At 39.4% G+C, this 23296-nt stretch overlaps 1 protein-coding gene across 2 annotated transcripts in view; it reads left to right on the top strand.

The window, feature by feature from the left end:
* dgkb (diacylglycerol kinase, beta) overlaps window positions 1-22883 on the top strand; it is a 78290-nt gene extending 55407 nt beyond the window's left edge. For both annotated transcript variants that reach the window (XM_047599466.1, XM_047599465.1), the window contains 5 exons: window positions 10633-10723; window positions 11919-12114; window positions 16996-17116; window positions 17255-17315; window positions 21202-22883. In XM_047599466.1, the coding sequence (XP_047455422.1) occupies window positions 10633-10723; window positions 11919-12114; window positions 16996-17116; window positions 17255-17315; window positions 21202-21309 (577 nt within the window). In that variant the 3' untranslated portion in view covers window positions 21310-22883. The remainder of the gene's footprint in view (window positions 1-10632; window positions 10724-11918; window positions 12115-16995; window positions 17117-17254; window positions 17316-21201) is intronic.
* Window positions 22884-23296: the final 413 nt, after the last annotated feature.

Genomic DNA, 23296 nt, shown 5'->3' with positions numbered 1-23296 from the left:
TGTGTCATAAATTGTCTTATATGTCTCTCACGTGAGAGATATACTTATACATACATCATGTCTAATACCAGCTCACATGAGAGCATACACACACACACACACACACACACACACACACACACACACACACACACACACATATATATGTATATATATATATATATATATATGTATGTACCCAGGTCAGATCATTGAGCCCAGGTCTCATCATCTCATCCTTTTAGAGGCATTAAAGCCTACATAATCAAAGAAAGGTTTGCCCAGAGAATGATTCAAATGGCGTGATACTGGATACAAGTTTTAACCACTGATTAAGGGATGGGGCTTTATCGGAGTTCCACAAGACCAGGATAGGTTTCCTGGCACATTGCAGCAGAATGTGTAAGAGGTCTCTATTATGGGGACAGCTCCACAAACAATTAAATTAGTGGAACGTGAGCAATTATGGACCACATCTCCAACCACTTTAATACCTTTATTATGACAGTCTGCAAGGCCGGCTTGAAGGTCTGGAGGAAAGTTATATCTTAACCCAGACCAATTTTATGCCAGATAAACGATATAACCGAACTGTTCCGTGGTGCAAAAAATTTCCTTGACGTGATCTGGAAGAAGTATGTCGTCTGTGATCTTAATCCAGTGGGAATCGTCCATGTCCTTAATTTGCAAATAACATGTAGAAATCACACCACCTATTACCTACCCTATTTCTAGTAACTCAGAGCCGACACTAGCCATTTTGGTTCCATAGGTGAGCTTATGGTTTGGCGTCCCCCACAACCACATCCCTTTGCACATACACACCACCCCAAACATGATGTAACAGCTGTATGACAGACCATAAGGTTTGACTGTTTATCATACACACCAACACAAAACAAATCCCAATAAAATAAATAAATAAAATAATATAAATAAAAACAAATCTCCTATTTTGGGAGATAATTTGGGGAATAATAAAAAACAGTGCGATACAGAACAGAGCAATATAATATAAAAACAGAATACAAGAGTTGCAGTGTGGGTTTACATCAGTACACATCAGTTACAAATGCCAGTAACACACAATTGAACAAAATCCACCAATGTTCAATAGGATTTAGATCAGGGCTCATGGAAGGCCACTTTAGAACATGCTATGGTATTGTTGCTATGGTAGAATTATTTTTCAATCTTTTCTAGCTGTACCATCATCATTTTTGTCCAGGTCAGTTTTTTCAGTTTGTTTTTTAAATTAGTTAATTTGAACAACAATTCAAAAGCAATGGCTGATTTATTGCGAAGTGTTACCCTCAAGGGTAATATTGCGATTATACAACAATTACCACCAAAATAAAGTGTATAATTAAATATGTATTTATGTTGATGGGCATTTGCTCTCAAAATTTACATTTTTTTGTGAGTGTGCTTCCTGTTTCCATGGAAATAAATGGGGTCTGACTAATAACTGGAACACAATCAGTCGCGTCAGTAGACTCCTATATGTAATGGTACCTAGTTCACCACCACAGCAAATAATCTGAACCTTAGTCACGAAATGATATTCTAGTCCCAGATGAGTGAACTCTGAGCTGACATTCATGTTTTAACGTGTTCTCTGACTTTACCGAACTAAATCAATAATGCATAAATGAGCAAAAAAATCTTACTTTTATTGCCCAAGTTATAACATAGATGCTGAACAACAAACCGTTCCATTTTGTAGCATATTTTTCAGTCGTTTCCTGCTCCAGCTTCGATAGTATCAGTGTTGCCATGGAGATGGATACAATGTTGCCACAGACTTGGCCGAGCAATATTTTTAGTGATCAGCCGTTTTGTAATGCTGATTTGAACACGTTTTAAATGTCTTATTGACCAATCAGAGTGCTTGGTCGGAACTACTTGTTGTATAATCTGGGTTTATCCCTCAGGATCCAGTTTGTATCACTTACAGTGTCTGTGTCACATTTTGAAAACAAAATTGGCCCCTGTGCAGAGTTTTGCTTTCCACACATAGAGTAAATATTAGAATTGGGACATTTCAGCAGAGCTGCTATGGCTTCATGTTTGTTTATTCTGAAACTTCCATCATGGCACCTTGATGTTCCTATGATATTTGCTCTGCATACCCAGAGCTATTTTTGGTCCTAAGACATCTAACACGATCGGCGCGCTCCTCCAGAGCCTCTCCACCCCTCTGTGCCCACAGGCTCTCGCTGTGCTGTGTAACCATCCTGAGTTAACCTTTCCTAAAGGCACAGGGAAGCCCAGGGATGAAGCACTCCTTAGCATAATGAGTATGTTCATCAAAGCCCTGCAATGTGCTGGATGGTGCCTGCCGGATTCACCAACACGCACAACCATCAACACAACTATGCTAATGTGTGTGCACACAAGTACCTGTGTGTGTATTTCCTGCAGAGCTGGAAACAGGACCACAGGTGATGGCACATGGTGGACTTCAGTAGTGGCCGCCCTCAGACCTCATTTGAGGATGAAATCGTTTGTGTGACCAAAGTGTGGTTTATAATTAATGACCACTTGAGTGTAATTTAGAGGGATCTCACCTGTGGCCCTGTCCTCAGCTCAGTGGGAACACGCACACACACACGCACACAACAAAAGACATTAACTCAGAATAAGGGCTAAGGAATCTGGAAAAAGAAAATCACTGATAATTTAACAGGTTTACACTCTCGCTAACCAACCAAGACATAACTCCCTGCCGATGTGTTGCCAGACCATAAATAAATACATTACTGAAATGCTTCAAGCCTTGTAATTAATATGAAATTGTTAATCTTTTCAATTTCAAATAATGTTCTTGTTGGAGCATCATTACAGCATCAGTAGCTGTGTTTCTATGTGTTTCTACAGGATATCATAAAATAAATAGAAAGAAATAAATATTTCTGAAATTCTGAAAAACATTGTTCTCCTAAAGTCTTGTCTTGCGATATCCCGTAATTCTAAATTCTTTTTACAGTAAAAGTCATGTGAGACTTCACTTTGAGGAAATTGGACTTAAAATGAACTGGTCATATAACCCCCTGGGTCATCTCCAGTGTGTTTCCATTGCAATTTTGCAATATACCTTTAAAACAATATGTCTGTGAAACTACCTCATGACAGTGGAACAGTATTTCAGCGATATCTGAGAGGTTTTTCTCTTTTTTTTATTGCGATATTTCTAGGGTAATGGAAAATCAGCGACATCTCATAAATTGATGCAATACTCACTTTCAAGTATTCACCAGCAACACCTTTAAGTGACACATAAACAAAATGTCAGTTTTTCTGAATATTTCCACGGTTTCCCTCCCAGGTGATGTTTAATTACTTTTTTATAAATTAGATTAGATTAGATAATGTTCCATCAGCAGCCTTTACACAGTCATGGGGAAAAGCTGTGCTTGAGTCTGTTGGTGTGGGCCTGCATGACTATGAGCTATAGTCTTCCATTTTGTTTTTCTGAGAAAAATCTTTGAATATATTGAATGAACCCTGAATATATTGAATGAAACTTTGAATATATGGAATGAAACTTTGTATGCTACCCCCGCTACCACAGCTCAACAGATAGACAACAGGTCCCAAGAAAAACTCTGACTCAGAGTATCCGCTTAGAGTACTTACTTGAGAAACACTGTAAAACTGGACAAACAAAATTTACAAATTAGTTTTATGTACCGAAAATACCATTATACAAATATGCGTTAGCTTCCGGCTAATGTTAACTAGAAAATGAATGTATATGCTAATGCTAACATTCGCCGCGATCAGTGGTAATCCAAATAATATATATAATAATCAAAATAATACACCTTATTATCAGTATTATACACACAACAATACACACAATCTACTCACAAGCATATATCTCTAAGCCGAACACTGAAACAATAATGGCACAATGTAACCATTGCATTTGTAAGGATGGCGACTTCCGCTTACAACGCAACACTGACTCTCTGAATATATTGAATGAAACTTTGAATGAAACCCTGAGTATATGGAATGAAACTTTGAATATATTGAATGAAACCCTGAATATATTAAATGAAACTTTGAATATATTAGATGAACCCTAAATATAGAGAATGAAACTTTGAATATATTGTAGTGACCCTGCATTAATGTGCTGTGTTACAATGTGTTATGATGTTTTGTTATAATGTTCAAGAGTTAGGAAGATCCACTAGATCTAGACAGATGCACTATCCTTGAATGTGTATTGTACGAGCAGGTATATGGTTGGATGAGAAAGCGAGGGGGCAGGGGTGAGTGTGAGGGGATTGAGAGAGAAGAGGGTAGTGATGGGAACCATCGTTCTTTTTACTGTACTTTTACTGTACCGAATCACTCGAATCAGTTCCGAAGGGTTAGCGGTTTGATCCCCCGAGTGTGCCATATGCCGAAGTGTCCTTGAGCAAGGCACTGAACCCCCAGTTGCTCCCAGTGCAACTGGCACTGGTGTATGAATGTGTGTGTGCTTGTGTGAGCGAATGGGTGGATGTGTCTCTGACTGTAAAAGCGCTTTGAGTACCTTTGAGTATGCACGTGAATGGATCAGTTAGTGATTAGTTCACCAAGTGAACCAGTACACTGCAGGTCGCGAGTCAGCCTCTGTGTCATTGCCGACCATTGGTGCCAACACAGAGGCTGAGATGCCGGAAGCCCTGCCAGTTGAAAGAGCTTTCTGGACCAAACAATGTTTATAATTTGTTTAATTTCCACAATTAAAACACACATTGTTTTACATTTATAATTTGCATCGCCTGCGTTGTACTTTTAATCACCGTTACGATTTTAATGGTGCCCCCCACCATTAAAATCGTGGGTGTGGGTGGTGCACACATTATTTTTATTTTATTAAATATAAAGGGGGGGGGGGATCCACAACAATAGACTTAGACAGACCTTAATGATCCACGAGGAAAATTACTTTGTCACCGTAGCTTTGCTGCACATAAAAGTAAACACTCATAAAACCGCAAGCAGGTAGAGTGTTAACAATGGCCGCAACCAAATCCTGAGCTGACTAACTCATTTTTTGCTGCAGGTACAGATACAGTTTCATTCAATATATTCAAAGATTAATTTTCTGGACGCATGCCATAATATATATATATATATATATATATATATATATACTGTATGTATAGCAGTTTTAGTTTAGTTTAGTAGAAAATAAGTCATATTTGGATCATTCCAGTGCAACAGAAAGAAATATATTTTGCAAGCTGCATCTTTGAAGGCAAGACAGTACAGGTCAGGTAATTTTTCAAACTGCTATTCGGAGTCAGAGTGTTCTAGGTGGTGTCATGTTAAACAAAACAGTGCATTGATGCAATGTGCAAAGAGTTGGTTATGTCAATGTGATATTTATCACCTCTGATGAAGAACAAATTAGTGTGAAAATAAGGTCGTAGATCATTGTGGGTTAGATTAAATGTCAGAGGGGGAAAAATCAATGACCATGAGCCTCCTGTTCAGTGTGGCCAGTGGAAAGTGCATGTAAAGATGCTGTGGCCTCAGGACAGCAATGCTTTGCTGAAGCTTATTGCCTTTGACATCCTTTAATATGGTGACCAAGTAATGGCAGTTTGATGAACATGGGTATATTGTTCTAATTCAGGCTGTTAGAGCTGCATTTGTCTTTCTTTGGCAGAGCTCACCTGTCTGTTATTTACTGCCTTCCACTTTTTCTTTTGTCATGTGACATTTTTCAAATTTTTCAATTAGTTGTTCTCTCTTTTTCAGTATTATTTTATGATTTGTTTATGCAAATTAACAACACCTCAGTGGCCCTGGAAACCCAAGCTGTTTTCATTTGGCCTCTGGCTCTGCTTACAACAACTGATCTGACATGCACATCGCTAAAGTTTTTACTGCAGCACACTTTGCACTGATACACTGCAGGTACAATCATAATAGAAGTCTTGAGGCCATTCAGAGAATTCGTAACATGCTGCACATGTTATGTTACTCATTTTATTAAATAAACACCAGCACTTTAAGTAAATGGGGCACTTTATGTTCACTTTTATTACAGCATAAAGCAGCCTTAAAAGTATCAACTTTTTAAAGTGGACTCCCTGTTACTCCAAGGCCAAGCTGGACACTATGGAAGATGTACCTCTCTGCAGTTGTCAGATGAGCGTTTGGCTGCAGGCGGCAAATAACAAACGACAATCCAATCCTGCCAATGATATATTACTAATTACTTAATGAATATGGACATGAGGTGATTTGTTGCCATGGTGCGCTTGTTAGGTTAAGTGGTGGGAATCGACAGGACAGTCAGATGTTGTCTCTTACCTTATGACTTCTGAGTGTATTTCCTGCATTTGGATCCAGTTTGGTTTAGACACACTTAAAACATATAGCTGATTGTTTGTAATGTTACTTTGCAGAGGTTGTAGTTAGGTTGTAAAATTTGTTTCAAATAGACAGGGAGTCAGGCCACATATGTTTGGTAAGTTTACTTAGTTACTTAGTTAATTTTCTAATGTTCAGTCTGTTACAACCAGCACCCAGATATGTGAAATTATCACAGAATGTACTTAAAGCTAATTTAAAAAAAAAAAAGAATAATAATAATTAATAATGGGTGGCACTTGGTGGACAGGACTGACAAACTGTCATTCAAAGTGACCAACATACAAAATATATCTTCAGCAAAGCAACAACAGAGGGATCCAAAACACTGCCTGGAAAGTGCCTGATATTGTCTACATCTATCACTATTTTGAATTTGTTTTTCAGAGACTGCACCTTCATTTGTTTATTTGCAAATGCTTGTTTTCATGAGCTGTCTTGGGTATTCCCTCTTGACTGCTGAGTTTACGTACTGATGATGATGATGGTGGTGATGGTGGTGTAGGGATGTGTTAAAGCCTCTCGGCACAGCCCTCCTGCCTCTTCCCACCTCCCTCTGCTATTGACCATGTTGCACATTATAAATCAGCTGTGAGCTGGGCTACCTTGCAAGTACCCTAATGAAAGCTCATTTATAAAGTGGCTAAATGGTGCTGACAAAAGTCCTAATGAGGAAATCAATAATTCAGTGATTGTTACTCTGCTTATACTATACGTCCTTCTTGCGGTGCTTTGATTCCAAATAAGAAAAAAACATTTTTTTTCCAGATTCAGTTCTGCGTGTCAGCAGTGTTGTAGGATTGTTTTTTTCTTTCCTTGGATCCCTGAGATCAATTACAGTTAGGTCCACATATGTTTGGACACTGACACAAGTTTTGTTATATAAGCTGTTTACCGGACATCTATGGAAGACAGCAGTGGTGGATGGTCACAGGATCTTTTCCACCCTTTCCTTCGTAACATCTAACCAAGTGAAGAACACTCTCCAGGAAGTAGGTGTATCAGTATGTGGGGTCCACAATAAACAGAAGTCTTTGGAAATAAAGTTCTGTTGCATGTGAAAAAACCCTGCCCAGTGAGCTCCCCATTGTAGTCGGGGAAGGTGTTACGGACAGATCAGCGAGGGGTTTCACCACTCATACTGTCGCAAGGGAAAAACGTCCTTAGCAACAACGTCTTCACCACATGGACCATCATTCCCACCAGCCTTCTAGAAGCGTCAAGCGCAACTAAATTAATTTTTTAAGTGATCAAAAAGAAAGGTGGGGCTACTCACTGCTGACTTCTTTTTTGTTCCTTTTTAAGTTCCATTTTAGGGATTATTTGAGCTATGTTCTTCAACTTTTGATCAGCTGATGAACAGCCTGTTTGAGTTTAAATGCACTTTTTAATAAACTGCCTACTATATGTTTTATGTCTCTCACTCCAGTTTCTCCTTTTTGAAGCTATACTTAACAATCTGGTTACAATCTAACAGTGCAAATAGCATCTTTTTGTTATTTTTTCCTTAATGTTTTGATGTTTTAATCAACCCCAATTGTAATAAACCTACCATGACGCCAACAGACGTCCTCTGCGCGGACTTTGCAGACCACTTCGGAAGTAAAATCAATAATATCGATAATATCAGATCCGGTCTTTTAACTTTTTTTTTAACCTGAGAAAACACTGTAGAGTTTTGCCCTGGTTGACGCCAGAACGCTTGGTCGAGTTTTCTCTCAAAGAAACCCACCAACCTGCCTTTTAGATCCAGTTCCCACATCATTTTTAAGAACATTTTATGAGTTCTTTGAGGGACACATTTTGAATATTGTAAATTACTCTCTTCAGATGGATATATGTTCCCCACTGCCTTCAAAACGGCGGAGGTGAAGTCCCTTCCAAAGAAGAGTAATTTAGACCTCAAGATTTTAAATAGTTACAGACCTGTATCCAACTTACCAATTTAAGGTAAAATTTTAGGGGAAAAAAAAGTTTTTAATCAGGTAAACTATTTCTTGATCAGAAACGATATTTTAGAGAAATCTGGGTTCAATCTGGGTTTAGGATGAACCACAGTACCAAGACAGCCCTTTAAGACTTTAAATGACATCAGGTGTAACATGGACTCAAAAAAGCTACAGTAGACCATAGAATTTTGTTAAACAGACTCAGAAAACCCGGCCGTGATTTTTGACTCTGAGCTGACTTTTACTCCTCATATCAAAAACGTAACAAAGATTAGATGTTTTTACCACCTCAACACGGAGGTGCTGATTCATGATTTTATCTGTTGTTGTCTGGATTATTGTAATGCTCTGCTCTCTGGCTTTCCAAAAAGATGATTTCCAACTTACAATTTTTATAAAATTCAGCTGCTTGTGTGCTGATGAGGACCAGAGCGTGGGAACACACTACACCAGTTTTAAAATCTTTGCATTTTCTCCCCATGCTTTTCAGGATAGATTTAAAGGTTCTTTTAGTAGTTTTTAAATGTCTTAAAGGTCTTGGGCCTTCATACTTGTCTGACTTATTTTTACTGACTCTTTTTATCAACCCTCGCAAACCCTAAGGTCCTCCGGCACCGGCCTGTTAACAATACCACAAGTTAGAGCTAAAACACAGGGAGGCAGCATTCAGTTATTACAGCCCCCGACAGTGGAGAACCTCAGGGCTGCAGAGACTGTTGATACTTTTAAAAAGAGGTTCAAGATTCATCGCTTTAATCTGGCTTTTACATGATTTAATTTCTTCCTAATTCTATTTGATCAAATTTGATGTTTTTAATTCTTCTCAAGTCTATTTCATCACACTTGATTTTTATTTGTGTTGTTAGTGATTTACATGGCTCATTTTAATGCTTTTATTACACTGCTCTAGATTATTTTGATTTGTTTGATGTTGTTCTTGTTTCTTGTTTAATGTTTTTATTTGTTTGAAGCACTTTGGGTTGCACTTTCTTTGAAGACTATTTAGTTCAGGATGGAAGACATGAAAGTATCATGGGCTTATTTTCTCATCCAGTCAGTGTACAAAATGTCCGCTACTGGTAAGGACATTAGCTAATTTCATATATTTTCATTTTATCATATTTACCAAGGTGTCGGGTTGCTTTAGCCTACTCATTCTATAGCCTAAATGTTGTGAAAGCAGTCCAGTTTACTGCAAGTTCTTGTATGCCACTAACATTACTCGGAACTGGCTGAACATGTGCTCCAGTGCTGCTGCTATAGCTGCTGAACATTTTTTGTTAGTTTGCGACATTTAGACTTCACTGTCACATTTTAGCCTCGCCTACTCAGTCCCAGCCTTTTCATTTCATTTTTACTGGTGTTATCGCGTTATCCATACAGTCGCTTCTTTACTACTATTGTTTAATGTGTTGCTACTACTTAAAGGTGCATTGCGGCCACCTAAAAAACAGGGAAAAAACAGGGAAAAAACAGGTGATTACTGAGTGGTGGGTGCAGCTGGATGCCAGCCCCCTGGACATCCCGGAGTAAAACCCGTTCTGTGATTTTGCAGATCACACAGATGGTCAGTCCACCCCTGCTGCAAGATATCTGTTCACATGATTAGCCAAACCTCAACGTATAGTATAGCATAGCATAGCTTCTAAGAAATGTAAGGCTTATTTTACTATTAGAAATATAATAAGAGGACTACAATGAATATTCAGTGCTTGAATTTAGGTACACAGTAAAGTTTTATTTGTCCGGTAATTAGACAATATATTATAATGTTGCAGTATCCCAACAGATGGTGACTCACCCCTGCAAAGTCATTGATCATCAGCCTTAGCTACGGGAGGGTGTGCTGTTGGAGACCTGGGAAGCAGCACCCCAGTCCTCTGTTAATTGCAGGGGCAGGTAGATTACCCTCTTATGCCCCTCTCTGGGCCTTATTGTTGGGCATGGATACCAAGGGGCCACCCCATGTGTTCCCTCAGATGCCTTTGTAACTAGCTTTAGATTCATCACCTTATGCTTCAATATGTGATTAATGAAGTGCATTATGCATTCTTTGGAGATTAATAATGGTGTGATTTTGGTCATCTGTAAACAGAGAAGGTGCATTTCCTGTAGATTAGAGAATTCCTTCTTAAGCAGGATTCAAACACCTTTATAGAGTGTTCTTCTGTTTTTGATATTTTGATATAAGCTGAGCATATAGGGGACTAGAGACAGAGATCACAGATTTTGATGTGAGGAAAACACTCCCATGTTTCCTTTTTTCTTGGTCCCTTTACAGTTCCTGATGTTTTTTGCTTGTTTGTTTGTTTGTTTTCAGAACAAAGAATAAACTATGGTACTTTGAGTTTGGCACTTCGGAGACTTTTTCAGCCACATGTAAGAAGCTTCACGACTTCCTGGAGGTTGAGGTAAATCAATGTTTGTGGAGACCTATACATAAAAAGAAGCAAAAATAAAAATATTTCTATAATCCTTCAATCAACTTGGGAAGTGTCTCTTCATTATCCGTATTAAAAGGACTATTTAATTGGCAGTTGGTAAGAATAATGGTGCCACTTAAAAAATATTCTGGCGTCCCCTGTTCCATAAAAAGTGCAAATTTATACTAGTTTCAGATTCACCCACACAAAGTGTTGATGTGTGAAGGCTATCTGTTCACCCCCCACCCACCAGTTCAGCACATAGGTAATTAGCCCTACATGACCCTGCTGTGTGTGATATTGAGTGATAATGAAGATGGCGTCTATACAATTCATCTTCCCCCTTCTCAGAGATATCCACACTGTGCATAGATCTTTATTAATTAGGGCTGGATGAGTACCTACCTAAGGGTGCAGGTGAAAACAAAACTAAAGTGGTATAAATTCCACTATTAGGGATGATCACCTAATAAAGGATGACTGATGGTTAATTAGATCTAAAGACAGGAATGGGGTTTCCTGTGAGCATAATACTCTAATAAGACTCCCCCTCAGACAGGGAGACTGATTTAGGCTTAGGTTTAGGGTTGCTCAGACAAAGAAACAGGTTTAGACTAAGGCATGGTGAGTTAGACTTAGGGTCAGAGAAAGAAGCAAAGATGGGGAGAGAGATTTGTGAATCTTCAGATTTAGGTTTAGGGTCAGACAAAGACAGAAGATAGATTTGATCTTTGAACTTTGGGCAGTCACTAAAAGAACTGCGGACACAAGATGAGACTCCTACACATGGAGGCAGGACTCATAATCAGAAATGGTGTGAGCAGCTCGGACATCCGGAGGCCATTCTGAGTAGAGCCACTGCTCCTTTGCGTGGATGCCTGTGCCTCCCTTTTGGAAGTTTACAGGATATGGCAAACTAGGATGAGACCCCTGGCTAGACAAAGAATTTGATGGTAGGATTATATATCTTATTTGGCCTGAGATGCTTGGGAAGAGCTGAGGCAGAGCTGGAATGTGTAGCCTTAAGAGAGGAACATTATTTGCTTAGCCTTTTTCCAGTGTCACCCAGTCCTTGATGAGTGGAAGAGAATAAATGGATGGACTATTTCCATTACAATAAACCTATTGTTATGTCGGAACCAAATTATATGTTTGTTTTATGTTTCCTTCTCTTCCCTGAAAGTGTGATGGTGTTAATCTGGACCTCAGCAGCATCTCCTTGGAAGGCATCGCCATTCTCAACATTCCCAGCATGCACGGCGGCTCCAACCTTTGGGGCGAGAGCAAAAAGAGGAGGGGGAACCGGAGGGGGGGAAAGAAAACCCAAGACAAACGGACGCCTGTGATTGACCCCAAAGAACTCATGTTCGCAGTTCAAGGTAGCTTTGACGCCCAAATTTGGCATTAACACTGTTTTAACAGTTGCTGGCATAAATCCTGCACTTCCTGCTGTAAAGAAAGGCCCAAGCCAGACATGAGCCTGGACCTTCTTGCTGGGACGTGTCAGTGCTAACCACAGAGCCACTCTGCCGTCCAATCTTTTAAACATGTGCCACAAAACCCAATGTGTGATAATGTAACTGGTGAGTCCTCAGCTGCACTTTCAAAGCACTGTGTGCTATGGTGCTTGGTTAGTTTGCAGTGTTGGACAACAATACTGTAAGTTAAATGTGTTTGACTGTGTAGGAGGCTCCTTTCCCTGTGTACCCTTGATCCTATCAGACAGATCAAAGACTAAACTTTAGACTAAACTTTTCAAGTGCATATTAATATTTCATCGATGACAAGGTGAATCACAGCCTGAAGGTTTTGTTTGCAAAAAAAAAAAAGGTACAACCATGTCACTGTTTGGAACTGTCACTTGTGTTTTAATGTTCTGTGTGGGCACCAGTGGACAGACTCTGTTAATAGGAGTAGACTGAGTGGGGGTGTTGGGCTTATTCCTGAATCCATTTATGTCAAAAGGGAGCCCGTCAATGGGAACATACGTGTGAATGAAACCAAGGAGTCAGCTGCTCTGTGGTAAATGGTGAAATGGTGTGAACCATTTAGAGGACGTATTAGGAAAGGCAAAGCCTATCCAGTAATTGTAGAATAAGTTTCACAATCCAGTATCACTGTGATAGAAATGCATAATTGCTGTCCTCTGCTGGTCTTGCAGATATTGAAAGAGAAAGATAGCATTAGCCTCAGCTCCACTTCAACTAGATGTCTCCAAATGGCCCATTAATCCTCATATATAGCCTAGTCCTGTATGCTAAGGGACAAGATGATGCACACAACAGTGGACCATCACCACACATCTTGTATACTGTACTACCTGACCAATAGCCCATAGAATATGAAGACATGGGTCTGATGTGGCCATCTGCAGCTCTTCAGGAAAACTGCCAGCTGAATGTGGGTAAAACCAAGTGGACTGTGGATTTTCACATAAACAAACATAGTATCTTATCTTATCTTATCTTATCTTATCTTATCTTATCTTATCTTATCTTATCTTATCTTATCTTATCTTATCTTATCTTATCTTATCTTATCTTATCTTATCTTATCTTATCTTATCTTATCTTGAAAAGTGGTCTCTTTTTAGGCCTTTCCTGGCATGCACTTTCATCATCACCTCCTCAGGTGTAGCTGATTATAACAACTAAGGCAGCGAACCACCCAAAGACACTACCAGTGTAGTGGCAGTGCATGGTTCTATGGCATCTTTGAATGCTTATAACTTTCTTAATGTGATGATGTGACTGTCAGATGGAGGTTCAATGTGACAAAGAGGAGGGCAGACTGTGAGTGAGATAGTTAATCAATTTAAAGCTCAATCTTGCTTCAGTGAACACTTCATTTATCCCTGAATAAAAATCAATTATTTGTGGTTAAAAAGAGGCTGCAGTCTGAACCTGGAAAGGCACTTAGTGTGCATGGAGAACATGTACTTATTTGTGTTCTCCAACATGTGTGTGTGAGTTCACCTGTACTCTATATGTGCAGATGGGTGCCCTTGTAGAAGGTGCCCTCAAGGTGAGTGGCCTAACTTGTTAGATCAAGCGGACAGCGTCTTTGGTGTATTTAGAGATAAACACAGGAGTGCATTAGTCTAAAGGGGGCACCGCTGAGCACAGAGATTGGCAGAGATTATTTTTCATGAGTGTGTGTGTGTAGTTGTGTGTGGATGGGTGGTTGGTGGGTGGCTGTTGGATAAAAAAACCCTGACCTTTCTGTAGCTGTTAAATCGTCCCGCTGGTGACGCCAGGAGACAAGCCCCTCAGGTGGAAGGGAATGGCTACACAGTGAATTATTTAGAATGGGACTGAGGTTTTGCAGGGAGTGAGTGGGTGGAGGAGTTGAGGCTTGGGACTGATCCCCTGTGACAAGTCCCACAAAATTTTCATTGGACTATCGGCCTCCACACATGCATATGCACACCCTGCCTCCCGCCATTCCTTTTTAGTTTTACTTTCAGCTGATAGGCTGCTGGTCCTTCTCTGCTCTGTCACTGTCTTTCTTTTATTTCTCAGTGTTCACCCTGTCGCTCCACATGTGTCAGTTCAGCCACCGGCCTTGAAAGGTAGTTGTTTGACAGTGACAAGTTCTCTGCTCTGACAGGAAGACGCAGATTAAAGCCACAGTGCTGCTTTTATGTCCCATATGACATTCATTCATATGATTGTCTCTCTCAATCTGCACTGTCACCATTTGTCTGTGTTTTTATCACAGTCAAATACTGATTTTATCACCTGGGTTAGGGTGACCAGATTTGAGTTTGTGAAAAAGAGGACTTTTTCACAAAAGAGGACATTTGAGGCTCTAGTAGAACAAAATCTTGTTTGAAATTGTTTGAAAGTTTGAGTTTTTCACAATTTTAGAGCTCAAACGGAGGAAAGGAGGTCCAGGAGAAAGGGGACGCCTGGTCACCCGGCCTAAGTGGGAGACATAATTGTAGGGTTAGGTAAGGGCTGATTTGGTTTATATTTGGCCACAGGTTGTTTATTCTGTGTTAATAATGCAACCTTTTTCATGCATAAACTGTCACGTGACTCAGTTTTGATCCCAGTCTATCTCTTTGAAGTAAGTGGCCTTTTCCATATTTAGCAGGTTGCACTTTTTATTGTTTTTAGTAGGGCAGTATGGTATTGTGGTCTTTTCATCACAGAGCCCACCTTCTTTATCTTAGTATTTTAGTGCTGCCTTTCCAGCACACCACAGCGTAGAAGGGGGCACTGGCAACAGTAGTCTGGTAAAACATGTCCAGCAGCTACCAGTAGATATTAAACACCCTTATTTGTCTCCTGGGGAAATAAAAATAATCTGACTTGTTTTGCATACTGAGTCTATGTTACCGACCAGTCCAGTTTGTGATCCAGCAGACCCAGGTACTTATAGGTATGAACCACCTCTACACACTCCCCATTGATGGTTGCAGTTGGGGCCTTTTAGCTGTATTGATCAGAAAGTTGTTCACCAAATTCTTTTCCTCCACAATTGCACTGTTATTTGAGAACTTCTGCAGGTGACATGACTCTGTGTTGTACTTGAAGTCCCAGGTGTACAGGATGAATAGAGAGACAAGAGAGAGCACAGTCCCCTTTGGTGCTGACAATAGTCCTGGCCGTGCAGTTACCTAACCTGACATCTCCCAGTGAGATAGTCCATTATCCAGGTAGTGAGTTGTGAATCCACTACCATCTCTGCTGGATTATATCTCTGCAGCTCGGCCTGGATGGTTCGGAATGAAATGGAAAAGTAAAAAAAAAAAAAAAAAAAAATATGATCCCCACAGCAGCATTCCCCTTGTCCAGTGTGAGAGAGTCCGATGGAGCAGGTAGAGGATGGTATTCTCCACCCCCACCTTTTCATGGTATGCAAACTGCAATGTGTGTAGGGCATGGAAGACTTGAGGCCAAGGACTGCCATATCATCAAGACATTAACATGGTTTAACATTCACTGGTTGCAATCCTCCTGACCTTGTTAAACTGGCAGTTGGAGCCTCTTTCCCACAGTCCTTGTAGCCTAGGGCAACAAGGAGTCCCTATTGCTGTGGTGATGTTGTCCATCATGTGTCAGCATTGACCTGTGTGCTGCATCAAGGTGAGAAGTCATGATGCCGGGAGCAGGTTTAAAGCTCCGCGTCAGGAGGTCAACCTGCTGTAGACTGTATGTACACACACACTCGTCCACTCCGACCCTGGAAAGCACTGCACTCACAGTCCAGCACAGAAATATGGACAGACGCATGTCCTTCACCATGGTGACATCTGGACACCACAGCTCTCAGAGACAACAACATCTTGCCACAACAGCAACATCACCCACTACACTGCTTCAGGAAACCAAGACAACTCACATAAACATGACAGCCATGGAGTAGCATCAGCAACAGCGAGTGCCTAAAAATGGGTCTTAGTTTCAATTAATGTCTGTATATTCCCAACAGTGAGGCAGCAGCTTCTTAATTTGTGAAGGGACAAGTCGATGGAGAGTCGGAGGCAGAATGGGACTCTGAAACAGATGGGCCCTGTGTGACTCTAGGCTTCCAGCAGGGCCAAAATCAATGCTCATAACTGAAAAACAGAAGAGAAATTAATAATTATATTATCACAAGATTGCTTTGCATTGCCGGTGTAATCTACAGTAATTAATAATTGTTTGTAGCTTGTTGCCATTTGTCTTTTTTTGAACTGTGAATATTAAATATTTTAGAAGCAGAAGTTAAAGTCAGAAGTGAGGAACATAGTGTGTCACATTCTTTGATTCCTCCTTACATCTTTCTCACTTTCTTGCCTGCCTCCTTACATTCTTACTGCATTTCATTAACCCCTCATTAGTCTTTTCACTTGTTGTAGAAATCATTATTTTCAGTTTGCTTCTTAGGTGGAAAATAACACCTTTAAAAATCTTATTAGTGATTAGTGTTTTATTAGTGAAAAAGAAATACCTTATAGGATACTAAAATGATTCAGTGGTCTATCATACCTGAAGACTGGGGCCCTTCTGTGTGGAGCTTTTCTGTATCTGTGTGGATTTCTCTGGCTTCCTCCCACCATCCAAACAAATGCTTGTTAGCTTAAGTTGTCTATCTGTTGGCCCTGCAGTGGACTGGTGACCTGTCCAGGGTGTACCCTGCCTCTCGCCCACCAACAACTGGGATAGGCTCCAGGTCCCAGAGGACAGGCAGTTATATACATAAATGATGATAGGAACATATCTACTTGGTTGGACTTTCTATAGTTAAATATGGACTTTTTTTTTTCTTAGACCTATCTGACCAGCTCCTGGAGGTAGTGGGGCTGGAAGGAGCCATGGAGATGGGTCAGATATACACTGGTCTGAAGAGTGCTGGAAGACGCCTGGCACAGTGCTCCTCTGTGACCATCAGGTCAGTCCTTAAATGACGCTACGGTATAAACAAAATGCTCGGAATTTTGAATACTGACACATCATTGTCCTTTAAGTAAGTGTACTGAGTTGGATGGTGCATCCTGTTGTTACATATTTTCTTGTTGATCACTTACAGAACCAGTAAATCCCTTCCCATGCAGATTGATGGTGAGCCTTGGATGCAGACTCCGTGCAATGTAAGTCATTAAATGTATTCACTCTCTCCAGCTGTGTTTCCTGTAAACTGGAGCCAAAATATTTAACAGACACATACTGTAAACTCTGAGGTGCCTCTTGAGGAGGGTCATGGCAAATTCCACAGTTAGTGTGCAGCATAAATACTGTATGCAGCTGTAATTTAGAGCTGATTAACAACAGGCTGAGTATGTTTTGTAATTAACAGTTACACGCTTATATACATCACTGAAGCAACCTGCAGCAAATAACGTTTTTAAATGATGTGATGATCATGATCATATTCAAAAGAATGTTTAAAAAAGGCAACTGGAGCATTTTTTGGGAAGACATTTCACCACTCATCCAAGTAGTTTCTTCACTTCTAAGGGTAGGATGACTGAGAACTTTCACTGATTACAATTATTATTATTACATTATTACAATGTCCATCATTAAAAAAAAATAGTTACACCTGGCAAGGGACCTGATAGTTTTACTATCAAAATACTTATACAGCCTCAGCACACCAGCACAAGTGACTTAACTTGACTCTTCTCTGAATCGAGTGGGTGTGCACAGACTGTGAAAGAGGCCTATTATTATTCTCAATAGAAGTGAAGTTTGGTGACCTCAACTGACTATCTGACTATCAAGAAACACCTGCACTGGCTTTGAAGATTTAAAGATATTTAAATGTTTATTCTGATGCTGGCAGTTCACTGCAATTGTTCACAGTTAAAGTATGACCCCACTTAAGCTTTAGTGACCGATTAAAGTTCAAGTTTTACACTTTGCACCTACGTCAGGAAGCAGTCACATTTATCAACTCATTATACAATTTTTCAAATGATTTAAATGCAAAGTTTAAACAAAACACAACAAATAAAATGAGTGTAGGGATGTATTTATGTATGGATTGCTAGTCAGTGTATATATCACACAGATTGCTTTGTATTTTTTGCACAGTAATTTATGATAACAATCCTCAATGATGCATATCTTACTCCTTCTAATTTGCTTCCCATCTACATCTCCAACATGAACCTTAGCAAGTGTTTGGTCTCTGTCCATGTTTATTTTTCAAAGAGAAAATATGGTTGTGTTTAGCTTTAATTAGAACTTCACTGCAAATGAAGAGATGTGGAAATTTACATATGGCTCGCACCAGGCAAAGCCAGAAATCCCAGTGCATGACAAAATAAGTGGCCTGCAAGTGCTCTTGTATCTGCTGCTGCAACTCTACAGAGCAAAGTTAGGCTCTGATGGCACATAATTGTGCCACAAAGATTTCCATTGCAAGTTATATGTACTGTATATCAGAGCTGAATTCAGATAACACCTGTTAAATGCTTATAAAAACATCACAGTTCAAATGGGAGGTTATTCCAGTAATTATTAACAACAACATCTATGCAAATGCATCTCAGTTCCCTTTGCACACATAACATATTTAACACCATTAATACATTTGCATTTTGGAGTGACGTACGACTTGTATCACTGTCACTCTGACAACTAGGTCTGAAATATCTGTCCCAGACTAAAACTGTCACTGTATTTCTAGAAGTGTTCCTCTTTATTATTGCTTAAAAATAATGCAGTCTTAACTTTCTTGGTGCCTTTTGATAGCTAAAGATTAACAGAACATTGTCAATACTTTTTTGTAAAAGAGCCATAACTGGTCTGTAACTGGGGCCCATAAATGCTTAAGTTTGTATCGTAAAAACAAAGCGCAGCTACCAAATGAATTTCAGCCACTCCTTAAGATCATTTTGTGAGGGATGAATTTATTGAAGTTATTGTGCATATTGTAAAGTGCTTCACAAACATTAAGAATTATCATGGTTATTGATGGCAGAAAGCCCACAAGAGTTTGCAATTGCTCTAGAGTCAGAGTACAGTAAATGGCAGCTTTCCTTTGAAGTGATGGTGGTCCTTTGAGTGCAGATGGCAGCATTTCCCCTCTCCATTACGGTATTTGGGTGTGACAATATACCGATGAGCTTGATCTGATATTGTTGTTTCATCAGCCTATTACTGCAACATTCAAAAGATTTGAAAGAGGAGTAAAGGAAGCCACATTGGAAAATCCTTGTCTGAACAGGGAAGGTGGACTGAGATATAATCTTACATCATTTTACTCGACAGTCTTAACTTCTATCCCTGAGAAGTTTCACCCCCATTCACACCTTGAGACTAGAGCCTCTGACTGATACTGAGCACCATTCACTGGAGAAAAGAGTCTAGTCTCTTCAGTATCTAAAGGAATCTCTATTAGTCCAGTTGTGTTTCTTTAATGATTTTGGATATACCATGATCTAGAAGACTGAGAATCTTCACAGCCATTTCATCACATATAAAATAATAGATAAAACCTATACTGTTGTCAGAGACAGGAAACACAAAGATTTTCAAAGTTTCTATTTATAAGATAAGATAATCCTTTTATTATCCTTTTATTTACTTTAGTGTATGTTAAAAAATAAACATACCACACTTGACAAGATTCTATAAGGACACAGGACCAATATGGAAAATTTATTTTGTTGTTGCTCAATTAAATTCTGTTGGAAGATAGAACTGGGTATAATGAACTGTCACCCACAGACTTGTAATTTGAATTAAAGGTAAAATAGGGAATCACTCCAAGAACCACTGATACCTTAAACTTGGAATCTTTCATTTGCCCTGTTTGCATGAGCTGAAAGTGTTACTTGTTACAAACTAAATAAATATCAGTGAGTAATGTATGATATACTTTCATGATGAAACTGATGACAATCAATTCTGAAAAACTGGCATCTGAAAAAAATGGGAATGTGCAGGCTAGGAGGATGTGGAGGAGCCTTTCAATGTGTCACCTTCTATACGGTTCAAAAGGCTGCTCAGTTTAAAGGGTTTTGTTGACTGGGCATTGTTTTCCTGGAACAATAATAACATTTATGTGTATAAATTATTCCACTTTTGTTCCATACTAAGCTGTTTACATTAGTGGTGGAAATGAATATTCCATTTATATTCCTGGATGCAAATAAATATGGTTCTCCTCCTATCGAGAGATGTGTGTTCTTGTTTTGGGCATTTATATAAAAACACACAAGCAAGCACAGAAGCGCACTGCAAAAACTCACAAAACATGCAAACATGCTGCAAAAACTCACAACACCAGCAAACACAAAAGAACGCTGCAAAAACTCACAATACACGGAAACATGCTGCAAAAATTCATAACATTTGCAAACACAGAAACATGCTGCTAATTCTCACAACCCGAGAACACAGAAACAACAAAATTGTTCCCAGGACCCTATGAAATGATGAACTACTTAGTGCATAGACACAACAATCCAATTCTTAAGAAGCATTGCTTATTAGCTGCAAATTAACCTGACAAAATACACAACTCAGTTTGCAAAGTTATGCTAAAAGTATGTTAGCTATTTATGTATTAAGTTACTTTCAGAGTGGTAAGTAATGGGGTGAAGTAAGGGTGAATTTTTGGTTGAATGGGGGTATTTGCAGTGCACCTCTTGTCATTTTCTTAATTAGTTTGTTTTTTGTTTGTTTGTATGTGTTTTCTCTAGTTGAAATGTATTGAGCTGTTTTGGCCATGTAATATGTAAAATGTCCGAGAATGCTCCTAAAGCCCAGTTAATATTCACAGTTCTCACATGTCTTAATTGAAAAATTCCTTATTTACAATATCCAAGCAGAACATTCTGTTTACATGATTCAAGATTCGGGAATAACAGTTTGTGTGTAAACATACTGATGGGGAAAAGGAAACAGGACATGGTACACAGACAACGTAAATTACTCTTCCTTTAGTTTATGTATTAGCTTGTAATGAAGCTGCCTAACATCATCTAGTCTAAATCTCAGCTGTTTTCTTTTTCCTAACACCAGATTGAGATTGTCCACAAGAACCAAGCTCCCATGTTGATGGGACCGCTACAAGGTCGAAGCTTCTTCTCATCAGTCATCAGACGAACTTGCACTGAGAACAAAAAGTGATCAGGTCGGGAACTTTGAGTCGTCTCACAATCCGTCAAGGGCAGCAGTCAGAAGTTGCTCATCACTCTGCGTGCTAGTGGAGGGGATCTTTGATGTCTGTCTGATAGCCCAGTAGCCTACAGTAGCAAACTGTAGGTTCAGTATGTGTCGCCTGCAGCATGGGTTTGTCAGTGAGAAGTTCCCGCCCAGAATGAGGCGGATGTAGGACTGATGCTTTGATTCGCAGTGTGCAGTGTAGTATAGCACCAAAACTAGTGTAGCTATTTCTGGAAATGCACTACTGTTGTTCTTCTTTTTCTTTATAAAATGTTGCTGTTGTGCTCTGTGCCACATGGAACAAACTCACAGATGAATGTGTTTTTAATTTATTTAATTATATTTTTGCTGCTATCAGTGTTTTCTATGTTTTTTGTATCTTTTTTTCTTTTCTTTTTTTTTGTATTTTTGTAGCCTACCCCTGATGCATGATGGACAGACAAAGAGGCGACTGCTGCTGTTGGAGATGACATATCTGGAATTTGCAGTAACGTTTTTTTTGTTTGTTCGATATTTTTGGCTCAGCATTTCTTCTGCACTTCACTCATGTATGGCTTCAAGTAGCGCAAAGACAGAGAACAGTGTTTGCTTTCTTTAATGGTTCCTGTAAGTCATCCTTGTCATGTTTTTATCAGTCTTGTTGCTGCTCTGTGAGTGGAAAGATTAGGAATGATTATTAATCGTTTCTAAAAAGATATAAATAAAAATGCATGACACTCTAAGTCACTCTAGAGATTACCTGATAGTTACCTGATAGTTTTACCAATGTGCACACTTTGTGTTGCATGAGTGACTGAGATCTGTTAGGAAATGTTTGGAAACTGGTTGTTTGTGTTTTTTCAATGCTGCTCAGTTTCTACTGTGCCATATCATACCTAGCTATGAGTTAACTGCATTTCTGTGGGATCCTGTGTTTTCTGAACAGGCACTCAGGTACTTTTAAAATAACAAACCATAAAAGGGGTTGGTATGACTGATTGATACAGTTTGACCTCATGCCATGTCATTAATTTGTTATGATATCTACTTTTCAGTGTCTACAGTCTGTTGCACAAAGCAGGGTAAATGTTCTGGTTAAAGTCTTGATACAAAATGACTATTGACGTCACCACTGAAAATCAATCCCATCCACGGACTACAGATACAGGTATTAGTAGTGACTGAGTGCATTTGTGCATTTCTGTGTTTATCTCATTCAGTCTCACTAGAGACAAAAAGACTCACTGATACATTTTGGGGGAATTAATTGCAGACCTATTAGCCAGGCACTCCATAGTTTTTAACTTGACATGCATGTTTTTTGGGAAGATTTTTGGTCTCCACTGTTTTGGTCTTTCAATGTGTGGAGATGCACGGTCCAGTGCATCTTCAGTCCCTTTACATTGTACGGTGCAGCATTGTGTACAGTGTGGTTGTATTTTTACACAGTCTTACTTATTTTTCAGCTTATTGCTATTATTACGCTAGAACCTACACCATATTGTTCTTGTCTAAAACAAATTATGCTAATGGTAACAATAAAAAAAAAGAAAAAAGAAAATCTTGTTTGACATGATGTTTTTTTTACATCTGACCTACTCATACTTGTATTCATGCATTGAACTGGCCCAACATGATCCTCAGATCTTCATGAGAGTGACTCCAGATTAAATCTCATCTCATTTTCTACTACCGCTTAATCCCCATTAGGGTTGCGGGGCTTGCTGGAGCCTATCCCAGCTATCAATGGGCGAGACAGGTCGCCACTCCCCAGCCTATCGCCAGCCTATCTCTGTGTTAGCCCTAGTCACACCTAGGTTCAATTTAGAGTCACCACTAAAACGAGCATGTCTTTGGAGGTGGGAGGAAGCCGGAGTACCCGGAGAAAACTCACCCAGACACAGGGAAAACATGCAAACTTCACCCAAAAAGGACTCGAGCAGGACTCGAACCCAGATTTAAATTTATTCTA

Source organism: Mugil cephalus, chromosome 11 (assembly GCF_022458985.1).
Source record: "Mugil cephalus isolate CIBA_MC_2020 chromosome 11, CIBA_Mcephalus_1.1, whole genome shotgun sequence".
Taxonomy (NCBI): Eukaryota; Metazoa; Chordata; class Actinopteri; order Mugiliformes; family Mugilidae; genus Mugil; species Mugil cephalus.
Note: the sequence above shows the minus strand (reverse complement) of the source record. Positions and strands in the feature narration are given on the sequence as shown.